Below are 15,268 nucleotides of genomic sequence, written 5' to 3'. Positions count from 1 at the left end.
AATATGTTGCAGAAAGTTTTAAGATCAGTACATTGGATGAAGTCAAAAAGAGGAAAAAATTTCTGTGGTTTGTATGACCTGCTGTGAATTATTTTCATAATAAAAACAAAAATGTGCAATTTTTTTACATATTTTTTTACAGTTAACTCTAAAACACATTTGTCCATGTCTGTGTTTATCAAAATAACCCAAAATATGGCAAGAGGTAAAAGAGGTACTTGTAATAAATCTTACATCATTATTTATTGTTATGAAAATTTAATTTAATTTAATTTGTTTGTTAGTTTTTAATATGTGTATTCATTTTTATTTTTTATTTTCATAATGAAACATTGTATCTAGTTGCTGACCTTGTTCCAAAATCAGTGACAATTTTGGTAAACAACTTTTGAAATTTTTTTTTTATCTGTCTCAGAGTAAGAATCGCTAAGTTGAGTCAAGATTATACCTGGACTATATGATATTTATCATGTGCCAATTGGTAACAAACTTCTATTTTCTCTAGAAGAATGAACTTTTGACTCTCATCTGGGAATCTGTTTTGCATACTAATTAGTCTTATAACTGATGTTTTGGTAAAGGTCAGTTGGGCTTAAAACATTTGACATGTTAAGTTGTATTATGTTGTGTCCAGTTTGGACTGGATTTTATTTTCTTCAAAATATTTAATTCAAGTGATTATTTTCCCTGGAAATACAAAAATGCTCTGACAAAATTCTTGGACAAAGACATTCACTGGAATTTATACTGAATTAAAAACTTGAATAATACTGTGATTCAGCAAGAGACTGTTGACACATCTGCACTTTGTAAGCTTTTACAGACGTCATCGCCTTCCATCTTGAATTTCATCAGGATTTGAACTGAGATTCACTTAAAACTTTTCATGGATAGGACTTGTGTTTATAATTTTTGGATTATTTTTGGATTTAATTCACAATACTGTACGTTCTTTTTTCTCTATTTTCACTTTGTATTCCAGGGGAAAAAATTATTTGTTAAATTTTACAAAGCTTGTTGTCTTAACTCTTTAGTGTTACTTATTTTAAGAGCAGAGACTCGTAACATTATCCAAAGAATTATGATAAAAACGTTGGGGGGAGGCTAGCCAATTCTATTATGTTTTGGAAAAAAATTGCCACACTAGAAGTTTATTATATTAAATTTTTGTTTTCATTAGTAACCACATAAATGTCTTGATTATTTGAGATATTTCCTCACAAGTGCAAAATTTCCAGTATTTAAAAATATATATAATGCAAAGCAGTATATAATTCACATAGGAATCATATGAAGGAATCACTAAAACAAACAAAATGATTTTAAGCAAATTACACCACACGCTCATAGTTAGCTTCATTTGATAACTTAGACTGGTTTAGCATTGCAAGTCTTATTTATAGAAATACATGTTGAGAAATAAAAGTAAAAAGTCACCAGTCTCAGTACCTGTTCTTCCACAGGCTATGGCATTTGGATGACCACAAGGGTTCTCTAATATGATCTCTGTGCGGGCAAAATGGGTGACTTGCTCATCAACATTCCACTCTATTATGGCCCAGTCATAAATTCTGTGTCGAAGGGTTGGCCAAACTGCTGACAGGATGTTCTTGTAAGGTGTGTAGTCCTGGTCTTGTATAGTCCAGATCCCATTTTGTGGAATAAGATTGGTGTCAGCCTGTCCAAAACCATCCAATACAACCCCGCCTTAAATATTAAATCAAGAAGATAATAAATTGAAATGAGAAAATCATCAGCACAAATAGCTTGTAATTCCTATACGTTTCTTAGTTATGCATTCCCCTCCTTAACCCTCCAACCCTAAAACCCAGCTCAAAACTCCAGGGTGGATTGAAATTCTGGAACTATCTTTGTACTTACCCATAATCTACAATGATATCTCAATGTTATAAAACCAGAAGAACAGTGTAGGAGTAGATACACTACACCATGTATACACAGACTGCTGAAATCACTGGTCCACATGATTTGTTTTTGAAGCATCCAAGCAGTTGCTGCATACATGCCAACCCCGAGAAGGTATAAACATAATTATTACTAATATAGGTGGCAACAAAGCATAATAAGAGCTTAAAACATGTAATCTATATACATGTATTACATGCCATAATTACAGTAAACGGCATGAAAAATGTACATATATTTTTGCTACCAACCTGGATCTGCATCGGGTCAAAATAGTTTGCAAAAATGGGCAAACTCCATATGAATTAGAACCAGAATACAAAAATAAAACATGCTGACAACATCCACTTTAACTAGTCTACATGTTTAACTTTAGACAAATGATAGTGAAGGTCACATATTCTGCAATGAGCAAGGAAACATCATCAATCTCTTATTCTTTGTTTCAAATTTGTAAAGCAGTGTTGATTTGTCCTTTTTCTGAAATTTAAAATGACCCATTTGATATGTGAATTTTCATCCACAAGCCAAAACATACAAGCATGTTTTGCTCAACATCTGGTGCCATTTTCTTGAACAGTACAGACTGGTCCTCTCACTAGCTTTATTATCAATGTATTAAATCAGTTTCAAATTAACCCATCTGTTGTCTTGGAAATAGATCATATACAGCCATTATAGTTTAATAGAAAATGAGGAAAGTTATTGTATGGACAAATTAACTCTTATGCTAACTTATGCAGCAGTTTTTCTTTTTAGAATATTCTCAAATTTATATGATGAGTGGAACTCAAGAGATCATAACGAAAATCACAAAAGCAACTTTTATTGCTTTATATTTTTAAAAATTTTTTTTATGATGTGGAGAATTATAATACATATCCAGGCAAGCCTAAGACATAATTAGGTGAAAAAAGCATAATGATTTCACCAAAAGTGCAGTGGTTGGTATGTGTGGTACTCTAATAGCTGATTCACTTCATCTTGATCATTAAATAGTTTTTAAAATATTTCAAGTTAGTATTAGACCAAATGCAAATTATTATTGAAAAAATTGAACTTCATATTTTATGGTCCTGGCTTCATGAATCCTGTAAAACAAAATTAGCTCCAAATCCTATCATTAAAAAAAGTTAAAAATTAACAATAAATCTCAAGAAATAAATAACAGAATTAATGTTAACTACTGTTTTTAAATACTGTAACAGAAAACAAGAATGGTGCATTAGTACATATCAGGTAGTTCTTTTCTAGTGTATCAAACTCTGAGTATTTAGTTCTTTTGTGTTACATGATTCCCACCTGTCAAAATACTTGTTACAATGGCTTGGTTAAAAATATTGTAATTATATACAACTTAAAAAAATGTATATACCGACATTTTAACACTATTGACACCTACTGCTCTCACTGCTGAAAAGTGAAACCTGAGTTGAGCTATCAGAAAATGCAGGTTAGACAAAATTTCTCAGACAAATACTAACTATGAAGGTGGGGATTTTCTGTTTTCTTCTCTAAATTTAAGATTCAAATGCAACACTGAAGCAAAATTACATTGTAGTTATATGCTTGCTTTGAATTACTTCCAAAGCTACATCCTTGTACTTGAGAATTATGACATGTTTTATACCTGTATCAACAAAAGAATTTTTATTTTCATGTATTTGTTCAAAACATGTATTCATTTAAAATAGTTTTTCCATGCAAAAGATGCAACTAGAATTTTTGAAAATAAAACAAGAGAAAAGAATAACCAATATATTTCAAATTGCTGCTGCTTTAAAGGTTATATTGAAAAGATCTCAAATGGATTGTAAAGGAGTAACTTCCCTGTTTCTCTATTTCAGTATATCTTTCGAATGTCTTATAAAGGAGTAATTTCCCTTATTCTTTATTCAAGACCGTCTTTCCAATGGAATATAAAGGATCAATTTCCCTTATTCTTTATTCAAGGCTGTCTTTCCAACTGATTATAAAGGAGTAATTTCCCTTATTCTTTATTCGAGACTGTCTATAGTGAGTTGTCCGAATGCTTTTATTGCTGGCCTAGATTTCATATATAAAGTAGTCCCCCTCTTATATGGCCAGCCCTTCTGCACCAGAAAATTTTATTTCTAAGGGTAGCCTTTTCAGAGGATTGAATTTTTTGTGAGAAGTAGCTGTAATGTGCATTTTAAGAAAGTTACATACTTCAAACATTTAATGTCTTCATATAAAAGTAATTTTAATTATTACAAGGTTCTTCTTGTCTTACAAATAGACTTATTTCAACTGAACATCTAATAATAATAAGCTTGTACATGTAAGCATAAAATGTGAGTGGGTATTGTTGTCATGCACATTGCAAAACCATTCAAAAACATCATTTAAATCCTAGTACATACTCTGTTTCCATTTTTCTCCATTTCCCACTGCTGGCTACTGAATATTCTCCTTATCTGTTATGATGTTGTTTATTAAAGTCCTTTCAAAATAAAATTGTTTTGAATGTTCCTCTCCCCATGTCATCAAGTCGAATAACTTTACGTTTCTAAAAAGTAATATGTCTCCATTCACGTGATGATAAGTTAACATTTTCAAATGATTTATTCCTATGTTGCTATATACTGTGATTTAATTATGCAGCACTTTTGTAGAGTGTACTGTAATGGCAATTTTTGAACTTTGTTACATGTACTTTAGTCAACACTTCTTTCAGTAGCAGAAACCTGACATCAGGAGACAGGTATCAGAAGAGATAATCTCATTATTTGCCTATCATATGAATTAATTACTGGTACTGGACACATTGAAAACAAAATGTGGCCACTTGTGAGGGGAACATTTTACAATTGTGTACTACTAATATGCTGGTCATGTTAGTGGGGTGGATATTCTTGAGGGTACTTTTGAACACAAACCTTTGAACACAAACTTGCTGCCTTTTCTGGCCGTAAAAAGCATTTAACCACTGATCATGGGGCCAATCAAGACTTAGGGGACCACTGTATAACAGATTTTATGAAATGTGTCAAAAAATAATCTTTTCCAATTCCATTTACATCAGACGTGTCACCCCTTTATTACTTAGGGACCCAATATTTTCATTTTTTGGGGTGGGGTGGGTGGGAGACGTATTTGTTCAGTTGGTAGAGTATCAGATTTGTAATGTAAGGGTCATGGGTTAGATACCTTCCCAAGCCACAGCCCAGGCTGTATGTCGTGGTGTGTCATAGGGAAAGGCACATGGCTTCCACTTCTTCTGCATGATGTAGCCATTATTGTCATTAAGGTGCAGTTAACAACCCACCCAACAATCAGCAATTTAACATCAATTTGTTTAAAGAAACAATGGCATTTTGTGTTACTGTGAAGAAGCCCCAGAGTTACATAGTGACAAATATGGCAGGTGGTCTAAGTTACACATCCTGCTGTCTCTTTTCTCCTTGTTAGTGATAAGCACACATCAGAACATATGTAAAATTTGCATCTGTGTTAGATGGTTAGAAAAAGTATCTTCTCTAAAAAAAACCAAACTTGTTCTCTGCAGTGTTAATTTATTAGGACTTCAATTAGGCGGAAATCTGGCAAAATTTGAGTTTGTGGTTGAACAAAGGCCTTAGAATTTAGGAACATAACTAAATATTAAATTCACAGTTTCATTAAATCATGTGTACATACGTTGATATATATTGCATATGGAATAACCATTACAAATACTCTTATAAACACTTTAATTTATTCCTAATTTGGGGGACAAAATCGGCCTTTATCAAACCTTGTTTTTTGGTCAAATTCTGATAATTGGTTTTTGACACTAAGTTAATGAAAGGTATTTCTAGATATTAATGACTGTCAAAGTTGAAGGCAGCACTGCATCATCTGCACAATGAAATAATGCTTTCTGTCAAATGTGAAGGCAGCATTGCATCATCTGCACAATGATGTAATGCTTTCTGTCAAATTTGAAGGCAGCATTGCATCATCTACACAATGATATAATGCTTTCTGTCAAATCTGAAGGCAGCATTGCATCATCTGCACAATGACGTAATGCTTTCTGTCAAATTTGGTGAAATTCTCATAAGTCATTATTCTGAAGTTCTTAAACTTTTTCCCAGTTTTAGTAATGGCAGTCTCATTTCATGACAGATCAGCAACATTTGATACATTTGACAGACATGAGTAACAGTGATCATGTTGATTGACAGATTGGAGTAAATTTTACAAATGTCAATGGCTTTAGTACCAGAATGTTTTTTCTCAAATTTGGTCAAACTCTGTCATATTTAATGACAGATTGGCATCAGCTGTGCTAAAGTAAAAATGCTTTATGCTATGATACTTTCATTCTAATTAGGTCAAATTCTGTTAAGTGCAAGATTTTAAAAAGTGATTTTAAATAATTCTTATTTTTTATTTTTACAAATTGTAGCCATTTTTCATGAAGAGCTGGCATCATTAGAACAAATCTAAAAAATCTTCTAGCCAGAATAGCTTCCTGCCCAAGTTTTGTTGAAACTAGTATAGTGAATGCTGAGAAGAAGCTGGCTCATGATGACAGACAATGGACTGACAGATGACAGATTTCAGATTCAGGACCATTCCATCAGCTCACTTAGCTTTATGACCAGTGGAGCCAAATAGAATTCCTAGTTCATAATATTATTTTCACAAAAGATGGGTTCAGGCTCCATCCCCAACCACCATATAAAAATTAACTGCTATTATGCCCACTAAAATCTATACATACCTGCACTTGTCATTGGTTTCTGTGGCACCACATCAATCACAATTTTGGGTTTGATCAAATATGAGTCGATCTTACTGCAATCTTTAATATCCATAGAGACAGCACTCCACATGCCAACCTTGTTGTACCCACGGATTGACAGTCGACGACATTCAGAGAAATCCAGAGGTTTTGACAGATGAATGATGAAAGAGACCTGAAAAGGACACAAATATATGAACACATTTTAGCAATTTAAGGACACATGTTGAATACTTTGTCTCACTTGTGAACATTGAGTTATACATACAGAGTTATACATACACAATAACACAATATATAATTTATGATGATTACTTGTGAAATGCTGAATATTTATCTTTGGAAAAATGGACATACTTTCATAACTAAGGATAAAAGCAATCCACATTAAGGAAAATAGAATAATTCAAAAAGTATGGGAAACATAGCATGTTAATCATTCCAAAGTATGGGAAAACATACCCTATCACTAATCATTCCAAAGTATGGAAAACATACCCTATCACTAATCATTCCAAAGTATGGAAAACATACCTTATCACTAATCATTCCAAAGTATGGAAAACACACCATGTCAATAATCATTCCAAAGTATGGAAAACAGACCCTATCACTAATCATTCCAAAGTATGGAAAACATACCATGTCACTAATCATTCCAAAGTATGGAAAACATACTATGTCACTCACTAATCATTCCTAAGTATGGAAAACGTACCATGTCACATCATTCCTAAGTATGGAAAACGTACCATGTCACTAATCATTCCAAAGTATGGAAAACATACCATGATCACTAATCATTCCAAAGTATGGAAAACATACCCTATCACTAATCATTCCAAAGTATGGAAAACATACCATGTCACTAAAAATTTATAAGTATGGAAAACATACCCTATCACTAATCATTCCAAAGTATGGAAAACATACCATGTCACTAATTATTTCTAAGTATGGAAAACATACCATGATCACTAATCATTTATAAGTATGGAAAACATATCATGTCACTAATCATTCCAAAGAATGGAAAACATACCATGTCATTAATCATTCCTAAGTATGGAAAACATACCATGTCACTAATTATTTCTAAGTATGGAAAACATACCATGATCACTAATCATTTATAAGTATGGAACATATACCATGTCACTAATCATTGCAAAGTATGGAAAACATACCATGTCACTAATCATTCCTAAGTATAGAAAACATACCATGTCACTAATCATTCCAAAGTATGGAAAACATACCCCATCACTAATCATTCCTAAGTATGGAAAACATACTATGTCATTAATCATTCCTAAGTATGGAAAACAGACCATGTCACTAATCAATCCAAAGTATGGAAAATATACCATGTCCCCATAACGATGTAATTACTGATGAGGAAAGTGACAATTTCATTTTGCCATCAGCTAATGCACAGAACCTGTTGTCTTACTGCCATCCATGAAATCTGATGTCTCACCTGCTTTTTGCATAAATATATCCTTGTATCTGACTTGAACACTAAGCCTAGACACATGTAATCTTAAAATCAATGGATCCTCCTTGTATCTGACTTGATCACTAAACCAAGACACATATAATCTTAACATCACTGTATCCTCTTCTTTACATCTTGTTGTTGTTGTTGTTTTGAGCTTAATGTCATTTGTCAGCACAAGATAGGTTATACATGGTGGCCTGTATAACTGGTGTAGGAAGAACCTAGGAAAACCCAGGGAAGAAGCACTGACCCACAGAAAGCTACAGGCAAGCCTTCTCACATGCTCACATTGACCAAGCCTGATACTCAAACATATAGCAAGCTATTTAGACCATTTTACCACCTAGAGCCCCTTCCCTGTACATGGCTTTCACATAAACCTTGACACCTATAATCTTAACATAAACGTTTGACATAGAGAATCTTTATGATGATTATATCTTCACCTTCATCTAACTTTTTGTCACAAAAACTGGATGCAGAATCTTAACATTAAAGTATCCTCACCTGTATTTGAGTTTTACACAAAACCATGACAGATATAATCTTAACACTGATGTATCCTCACCTGTATTTGAGTTTTACACAAAACCATGACAGATATAATCTTAACACTGATGTATCCACACCTGTATTTGAGTTTTACACAAAACCATGACAGATATAATCTTAACACTGATGTATCCACACCTGTATTTGAGTTTTACACAAAATCTTGACACAAAAACATCTTAGTACTGAATTATCCTCACCTACATCAGATGTTGGCACTAAACCTTGACACACAGAATCTTAACAATGATGATGATGCCACCACTGTCTGCCAAAAATAATAACATCATGCTTATGCAGGCAAGACATATATTCAACAAATTCTGATGAAACAAGCCACCACCCCCACAATTATATAAAATTATAAGATCTTGTCTGATCTTCCATCAAATAAAATTGTAGCAAATTAACGATTTGTTCATCTACAATACCATTTTATTATCTAAAATATAATTATTACAAACTACATAAAATAGTATAACAAAGAAAGATGGCAACAACTACTGCATGAACGCGTTGTTATCAAACTTGGACAAGATCTAAATGATATAAGTATACATTCCAAGACTGATCAAAATCAAATCAGAAATATGGCTTTTAGAGATGTATCAACTCAGCCAATTGGATGCAAGAGCACTTCATTAACAGAGATCTCAAACATGTTCAAACATTTCCATGATATTGATGACATAAACAAGTACAGTAGGCCGTATGGTCAGGTGGCTAAACACAACATCATTGGCCATCTGCCACTCATCAACATAACCCGGTACTTATTAAAGTGGCTACTAATTCCAGCTCTGCAACTGTCATTAGATAATCACTGTTGTTGATAGTATACATATTATCATTGAAAAAGTATAAAAACAAAACATTTTAGCAAAAGTTATTTCACTCATTAAACTAAGTAAAGGTTGATGCCAGGTAAAACTGTATAATTTACATTAAAATTTGATATTTCAAATTAAATATTTGGGTTCTGACTGCTTTCCTTGTAATAAATATTTCTTATATATGTTACTCTTTATGCTGACAAAGCAAGGTGTTGCTTACTTACCAAATGTGACATAATTATCACTCACAACAATAACCATGCAAGGTGTTGCTAACTTACCAAATGTGGTATAATTATCACTCACAACAACAACAATGCAAGTTGCTGCTAACTTACCAAATGTGACATAGTTATCACTTACAACAATGACAATGCAAGGGGTTGCTAACTTACCAAATGTGATATAATTATCACTCACAACAATGACCATGCAAGGTGTTGCTAACTTACCAAATGTGATATAATTATCACTCACAACAATGACTTTGCAAGGTGTTGCTAAGTTACCAAATGTGATTTAATTATCAGTCACAACAATGACCATGCAAGGTGTTGCTAACTTACCAGATGTGACATAATTATCACTCACAACAATGGCAATGCAAGATATTGCTAACTTTCCAAATGTGATATAGTTATCGCTCAACACAATAACAATGCAAGGTGTTGCAAACTTACCAAATGTGATATAATTATCACATAAACAATGACAATGCAAGGTGTAGCAAACTTACCAAATGTGATATAATTACCACTCACAACAATGACATAATTGTTGTACACTTTTGTCTCAAGCTTACAATAAAATTAATAAGATAAAATATGAAGCATAGATTTTTACTTGTGACACATTCTTCTTATTTAACCATGCTGCTTTGTAATGATTTGACTGGAGAGTGACTACTGGATGTTAAACACATGACCTTTACAATGACAGATTCATTTAAAAAATGTGTATAACTGTTACTGTAACAAGAGCTCATCCTACAACAGCAGATAAAATAACCGTAACATAAACTTACATGAGTGTCATTCAAGGCATGAATTGTATTGTCTTGAATTCTCTCCCAAACTGATAGTATCTTGGCTGCAATAGAGTTGTCTGTTAATGCCCACTCATAATGGTCCATAGCGTTTCTCGCCTCTTGTGCATTTTCTATATCTGGGTCATAGAACTTCTCCAGTATGACCATTATCTGTAGAAAAAACAATGAAGACTCTCAGTATGGGTCACATTAAATAAATAAATACACCATTTACATATTGTAAGCTGAAGACTAAAGTAAAAGCAAATAAGCAGACTGGATTGGTGGAACTAGTTTAACCCCACTGTAAACTCTTTTATCAACTTGTAATTCCATGCAAAATTGTGACAGAAAAACAAGTCAGGTCAGGACAGACAAAGAAATTTCAAAAATCTGGTAAGGAGTTTTGACCCTTAAGTACCTCAAATAAGGGAGGATTTTCATTGATCTTATTTTTAGTATGCAAATGGAAAAAAATTACAACTATTAAGCAAGTTTACAGTATCTTATATTAAAATATGATGTGCATCATCTCATCAAGTATGTCCTTTCACAGTATCTTGTTACCATTCATAGTCTTTATTTATACCACAAGCAATTTTAGCATTTCTTTGGAGATCACTGGATCCAGGTTTCTTCTGGAGTCAGCTTGAATTTTCCTCAGAATGGAAAATGTCCTTCCAGGATCTTCACTAGAATGTGGCATTATGTTAGTACAAATCTGCTGAGTGCACCAAGAAGCTTAAATTGTTTCTTGCCTATGTGGGTTGCTGACTGCCTGCCAGATCATGAATGATACGGTCTGGATCTAGTGTTGTTTTAATATTAGTAACCAAGGAAACATTATTAGCTTCACTGGTTTTGCTCCTTCCTTTGAATACATTCTTTGAATTCCCTTTTTTTTTGTGGATATGTCTGGGTCATCTGCCTTCTTTAAAGACAGAACTCCTCTATAATGGATCATAGTATTCATGTATTCAATCAGTCACAAAGTTGACGGAAACTGTTCATAGTTTACTTCATAGGTACAGTACTCCCAAATTATCTGATTTATCAGTTAAACCCCATTACTAACTCGGCATAAATGGTAGAATATCCTTGTGTTCTCAAGTTTGGACTAAAAACTAAACTGCCAACAAATAAGCTTTAAAGGGAGGTAATTCTATCTGCCGGAAAGGAACTTTTCTGTTTATCTTCTGTACATAATTGCATTATATGAAGACAAAATTTCATATCTTTTACATGGGAGTGGTACATGGGAAGGTTAGCATCATTTCAATCTAAATGTAAAAACCTAAACAACAAATTTGATCCTTAGAGTGTGAAAAGTGAGTCAGTCAGGCCAACTTTTACAAATAGTTACTAGTACTTTTGTAAGATTAACTAATATAAATTTTATGACTGAACATAAAACAGTTTCCATGTGTGATATGCATTTCTGGTTTGATTACACAACATATGACATCACCATATGTTTAGCATCTTGAACATCTTTTCTAGTAAGTTTAATTTTGAATTGACAGCTTTTGGTAGCTTAGAAATTGTTCAGTACCATTTTGTTAAAAAGTAGGAACAAAGTGGCGCTGAATTGCTTACATAGTAGATAAAAAGTAGAAAAATCAACAGTCACATCTCTGACAAAATATTAGGTAGAATCCATGTAAATAAGATCATAAATAAGAATCCTTTATGAGACTGTGCCAGATTGCTCTCTAGGTTGATTTTGGCTCAGTTTCATTGGGTTTCAAGAAATTAAAATTAGCAATTTCTGACAAACAGATAATGCATGATGGGCAATGGAAGATGATAACATATCTCATTTTACCTCATGCACAGGTGAGATAAAATAACAAAAAAGTTGGACCTGTAGGGATTTTATCACGCAAGTCAGAAATCATTGGGGGGTCATAGAAAAAATATGTAAATGTAGTAAAAGTGAGAAAAATTAAGAAAATACTCTAGCTAACAAACAATAATCCTCATTTACAAGAAATAGTTTGCTGTTAACTAAATTTGTATCCTCTGGATACAACAACATTCCTAAAATACTTTTATATCCACAGCTACATACAGACCAGTTATTGCAGTCTCATTTTTTCACTCAAATTTCCTTGATTAGAGATAAAAAAGAAAAGAAAGATGTCTTTTCTGTTACATCCAAATTTTATATAGCTAGAAAGTAAGCGACTTTAAATCTAGGCTTAATCTAGAAAACATCAATGCTAACATTGACCTTGACTTTGTATAGACAGATAAGTGGATAAATGGACACAGTGCCAACCTTGACCTAGATTTTGTATAGACAGATAAATGGATGGATGGATACATTGCCAACCTTAACCTAGACTTTGTGCAGACAGATAAATAGATGGCTGGATGGACACAGTGCCAACCTTGACCTAGACTTTGTATTGACAGATAAATGGATGAACGGATACAGTCCCAACCTTGACCTAGACTTTGTATAGACAGATTAATGGATGGATGGACACAGCACCATCATTAACCTAGATTTTGTATAGACAGATTAATGGATGGATGGATACATTGCCAACCTTGACCTAGACTTTGTATAGACAGAGAAATGGATGGATGGATACATTGTCAACCTTGATCTAGACTTTGTATATACAGATAAATGGATGGATGGGCACAGCACCATCATTAACCTAGACTTTGTGGAGACAGATAAATAGATGGATGGATGGATACATTGCCAACCTTGACCTAGACTTTGTATAGACAGATTAATTGATGAATGGATACATTGCCAACCTTGACCTCGACTATGTATTGACAGATAAATGGATGAATAGACACAGCACCAACATTAACCCTGACTTTGTGCAGACAGATAAATAGATGGATGGATGGATACAATGACAACCTTGATGTAGACTTTGTATTGACAGATAAGTGGATGGATGGATACATTGCCAACCTTGACCTATACTTTGTATAGACAGATAAATGGATGGATGGATACAGTGCCAACCTTGACCTAGACTTTGTATTAACAGATTAATGGATCAATGGACACAGCACTAACATTAATCTAGACTTTGTGCAGACAGATAAATAGATGGATGTATACAGTGCCAACCTTGACTTAGACTTTGTATAGACAGATAAATGGATGCATGGATACATTGCCAACCTTGACCTAGACTTTGTATAGACAGATAAATGGATGGATGGATACACTGCCAACCTTGACCTAGACTTTGTTTTGATAGATAAATGAATGGATGGTTACAGATTCCAAAGTGATAGCTATGACTTCCATCAGCCATGGCAGGTTCGACACTAGTCCATGATACATCAGGGTTTGACACTAGTCCATGATACATCAGTGTGAATATGGAAATTATACCTTCAGTATCAAAATTTACTGGCAGAATCTGGACCAGGCTCCTACCTAACAATTCTAACCCCCTGCTGGAATGTCCCAATCCAAAACCAGTCTAGATCATATATTCTGTACCTCTCACATATGATTTACAAGCATGAAACAAAATGTACCATCAATTTTGAGCAGCAAAATAACTCATCAAAACAAATTTCTAATTTTTGTTTTACAACAGATGCTCATATCTCACCTGTCCATCTTCAGTGTATGTAAGAGCCATTGCTCTGCTCACAGGTGGGTCAGTGATGACCATTACTCCATCACTAACCACTGGCTGACCACAGAAATGGGATGCACAGAATTTGACCTTTGACCTGTACATTCGACCCGACTCAAGGATCAGATGACCATTCCTAGTCTCCTGTACATTTGCAAGCTCTTCATATTCTGTGAAGGAATCCCAAACATCTGAAATGATAAACATCCACTGAAAACTCTGTGAATCTAGATAAATTCTTTTTTAATACAAAAATGAAAACTTGCCTTCATTAAAACCAAAGATTCTAAAAATATTAATAAAGCAAATTATTAAAAATATTGTATATCGGACCTAAAATAAGTCTCGTAGAGATAACAAAACCAGTCTGGTCAGACTAGTTTTCATATGTTTCAAGTTATCATGTTATCATTAAAATTTTGTAATCATTTTCAACAAGAATTATTTTCTGATAGAAATCTCTTTTCAAAAATTTAAGCTTTAAATGCTATTTTTAAAAAGGATTTCAAGTATCAGATGAATGTTGCATCTAAGTATTTGTAGATTTCTAACTGTTTGTAGATATTGCCAATCACTTTTCAACAGTTACTGTTCTAAATAAGAGACTCTTAGGGAACTTCCAACACTTCAAACTCTAATGTAGTTGATCACATTCCACTGGGCGGTAAAATGCAAGAAATTTGATCAGATTAGTTTTGTGACACTAATCAGATGTCAATCTTAAAAATCTATTTGTACAAAAGATGTTCCATTGACCATATTTACTTTGTACTGAGACGATATTCCATTGACTGTATTTACTTTCAACTAAGATGATGAAACATTTTTATTTACATTGTACTGAGATGATGAAACACTGACTGTATTTACTTTGTCCGAAAATGATGTTCCATTGACTGTATTTACTTTGTCCTAAGATGATGTTCCACTGACTGTATTTACTTTGTCCTAAGATGATGTTCCATTGAACATATTTAATTTGTCCTAATATGATGTTCCATTGACTGTATTTAATTTGCACCAATATGATGTTCCATTGACTGTATTTAC

The 15,268-nt window shown here is 33.3% G+C and overlaps 1 protein-coding gene across 1 annotated transcript in view; it reads right to left on the bottom strand.

Annotated features, from left to right (window-relative positions):
• Positions 1 to 15,268, bottom strand: part of LOC149790377 (uncharacterized) — a 280,245-nt gene that overhangs the window by 86,992 nt on the left and 177,985 nt on the right. The window contains exons 28-31 of the mRNA XM_089972426.1: positions 14,192 to 14,409; positions 10,590 to 10,763; positions 6,659 to 6,854; positions 1,450 to 1,707 (exon numbers count right to left, since the gene is read on the bottom strand). Coding sequence (XP_089828552.1) covers positions 1,450 to 1,707; positions 6,659 to 6,854; positions 10,590 to 10,763; positions 14,192 to 14,409 — 846 coding nt within the window. The remainder of the gene's footprint in view (positions 1 to 1,449; positions 1,708 to 6,658; positions 6,855 to 10,589; positions 10,764 to 14,191; positions 14,410 to 15,268) is intronic.

This window comes from Sinohyriopsis cumingii, chromosome 10, assembly GCF_028554795.1.
Source record: "Sinohyriopsis cumingii isolate HCF-2022 chromosome 10, ASM2855479v2, whole genome shotgun sequence".
NCBI classification, from domain to species: domain Eukaryota; kingdom Metazoa; phylum Mollusca; class Bivalvia; order Unionida; family Unionidae; genus Sinohyriopsis; species Sinohyriopsis cumingii.
The sequence above is the reverse complement of the archived record's forward strand: the minus strand, read 5'-3'. Positions and strand labels throughout refer to the sequence as shown.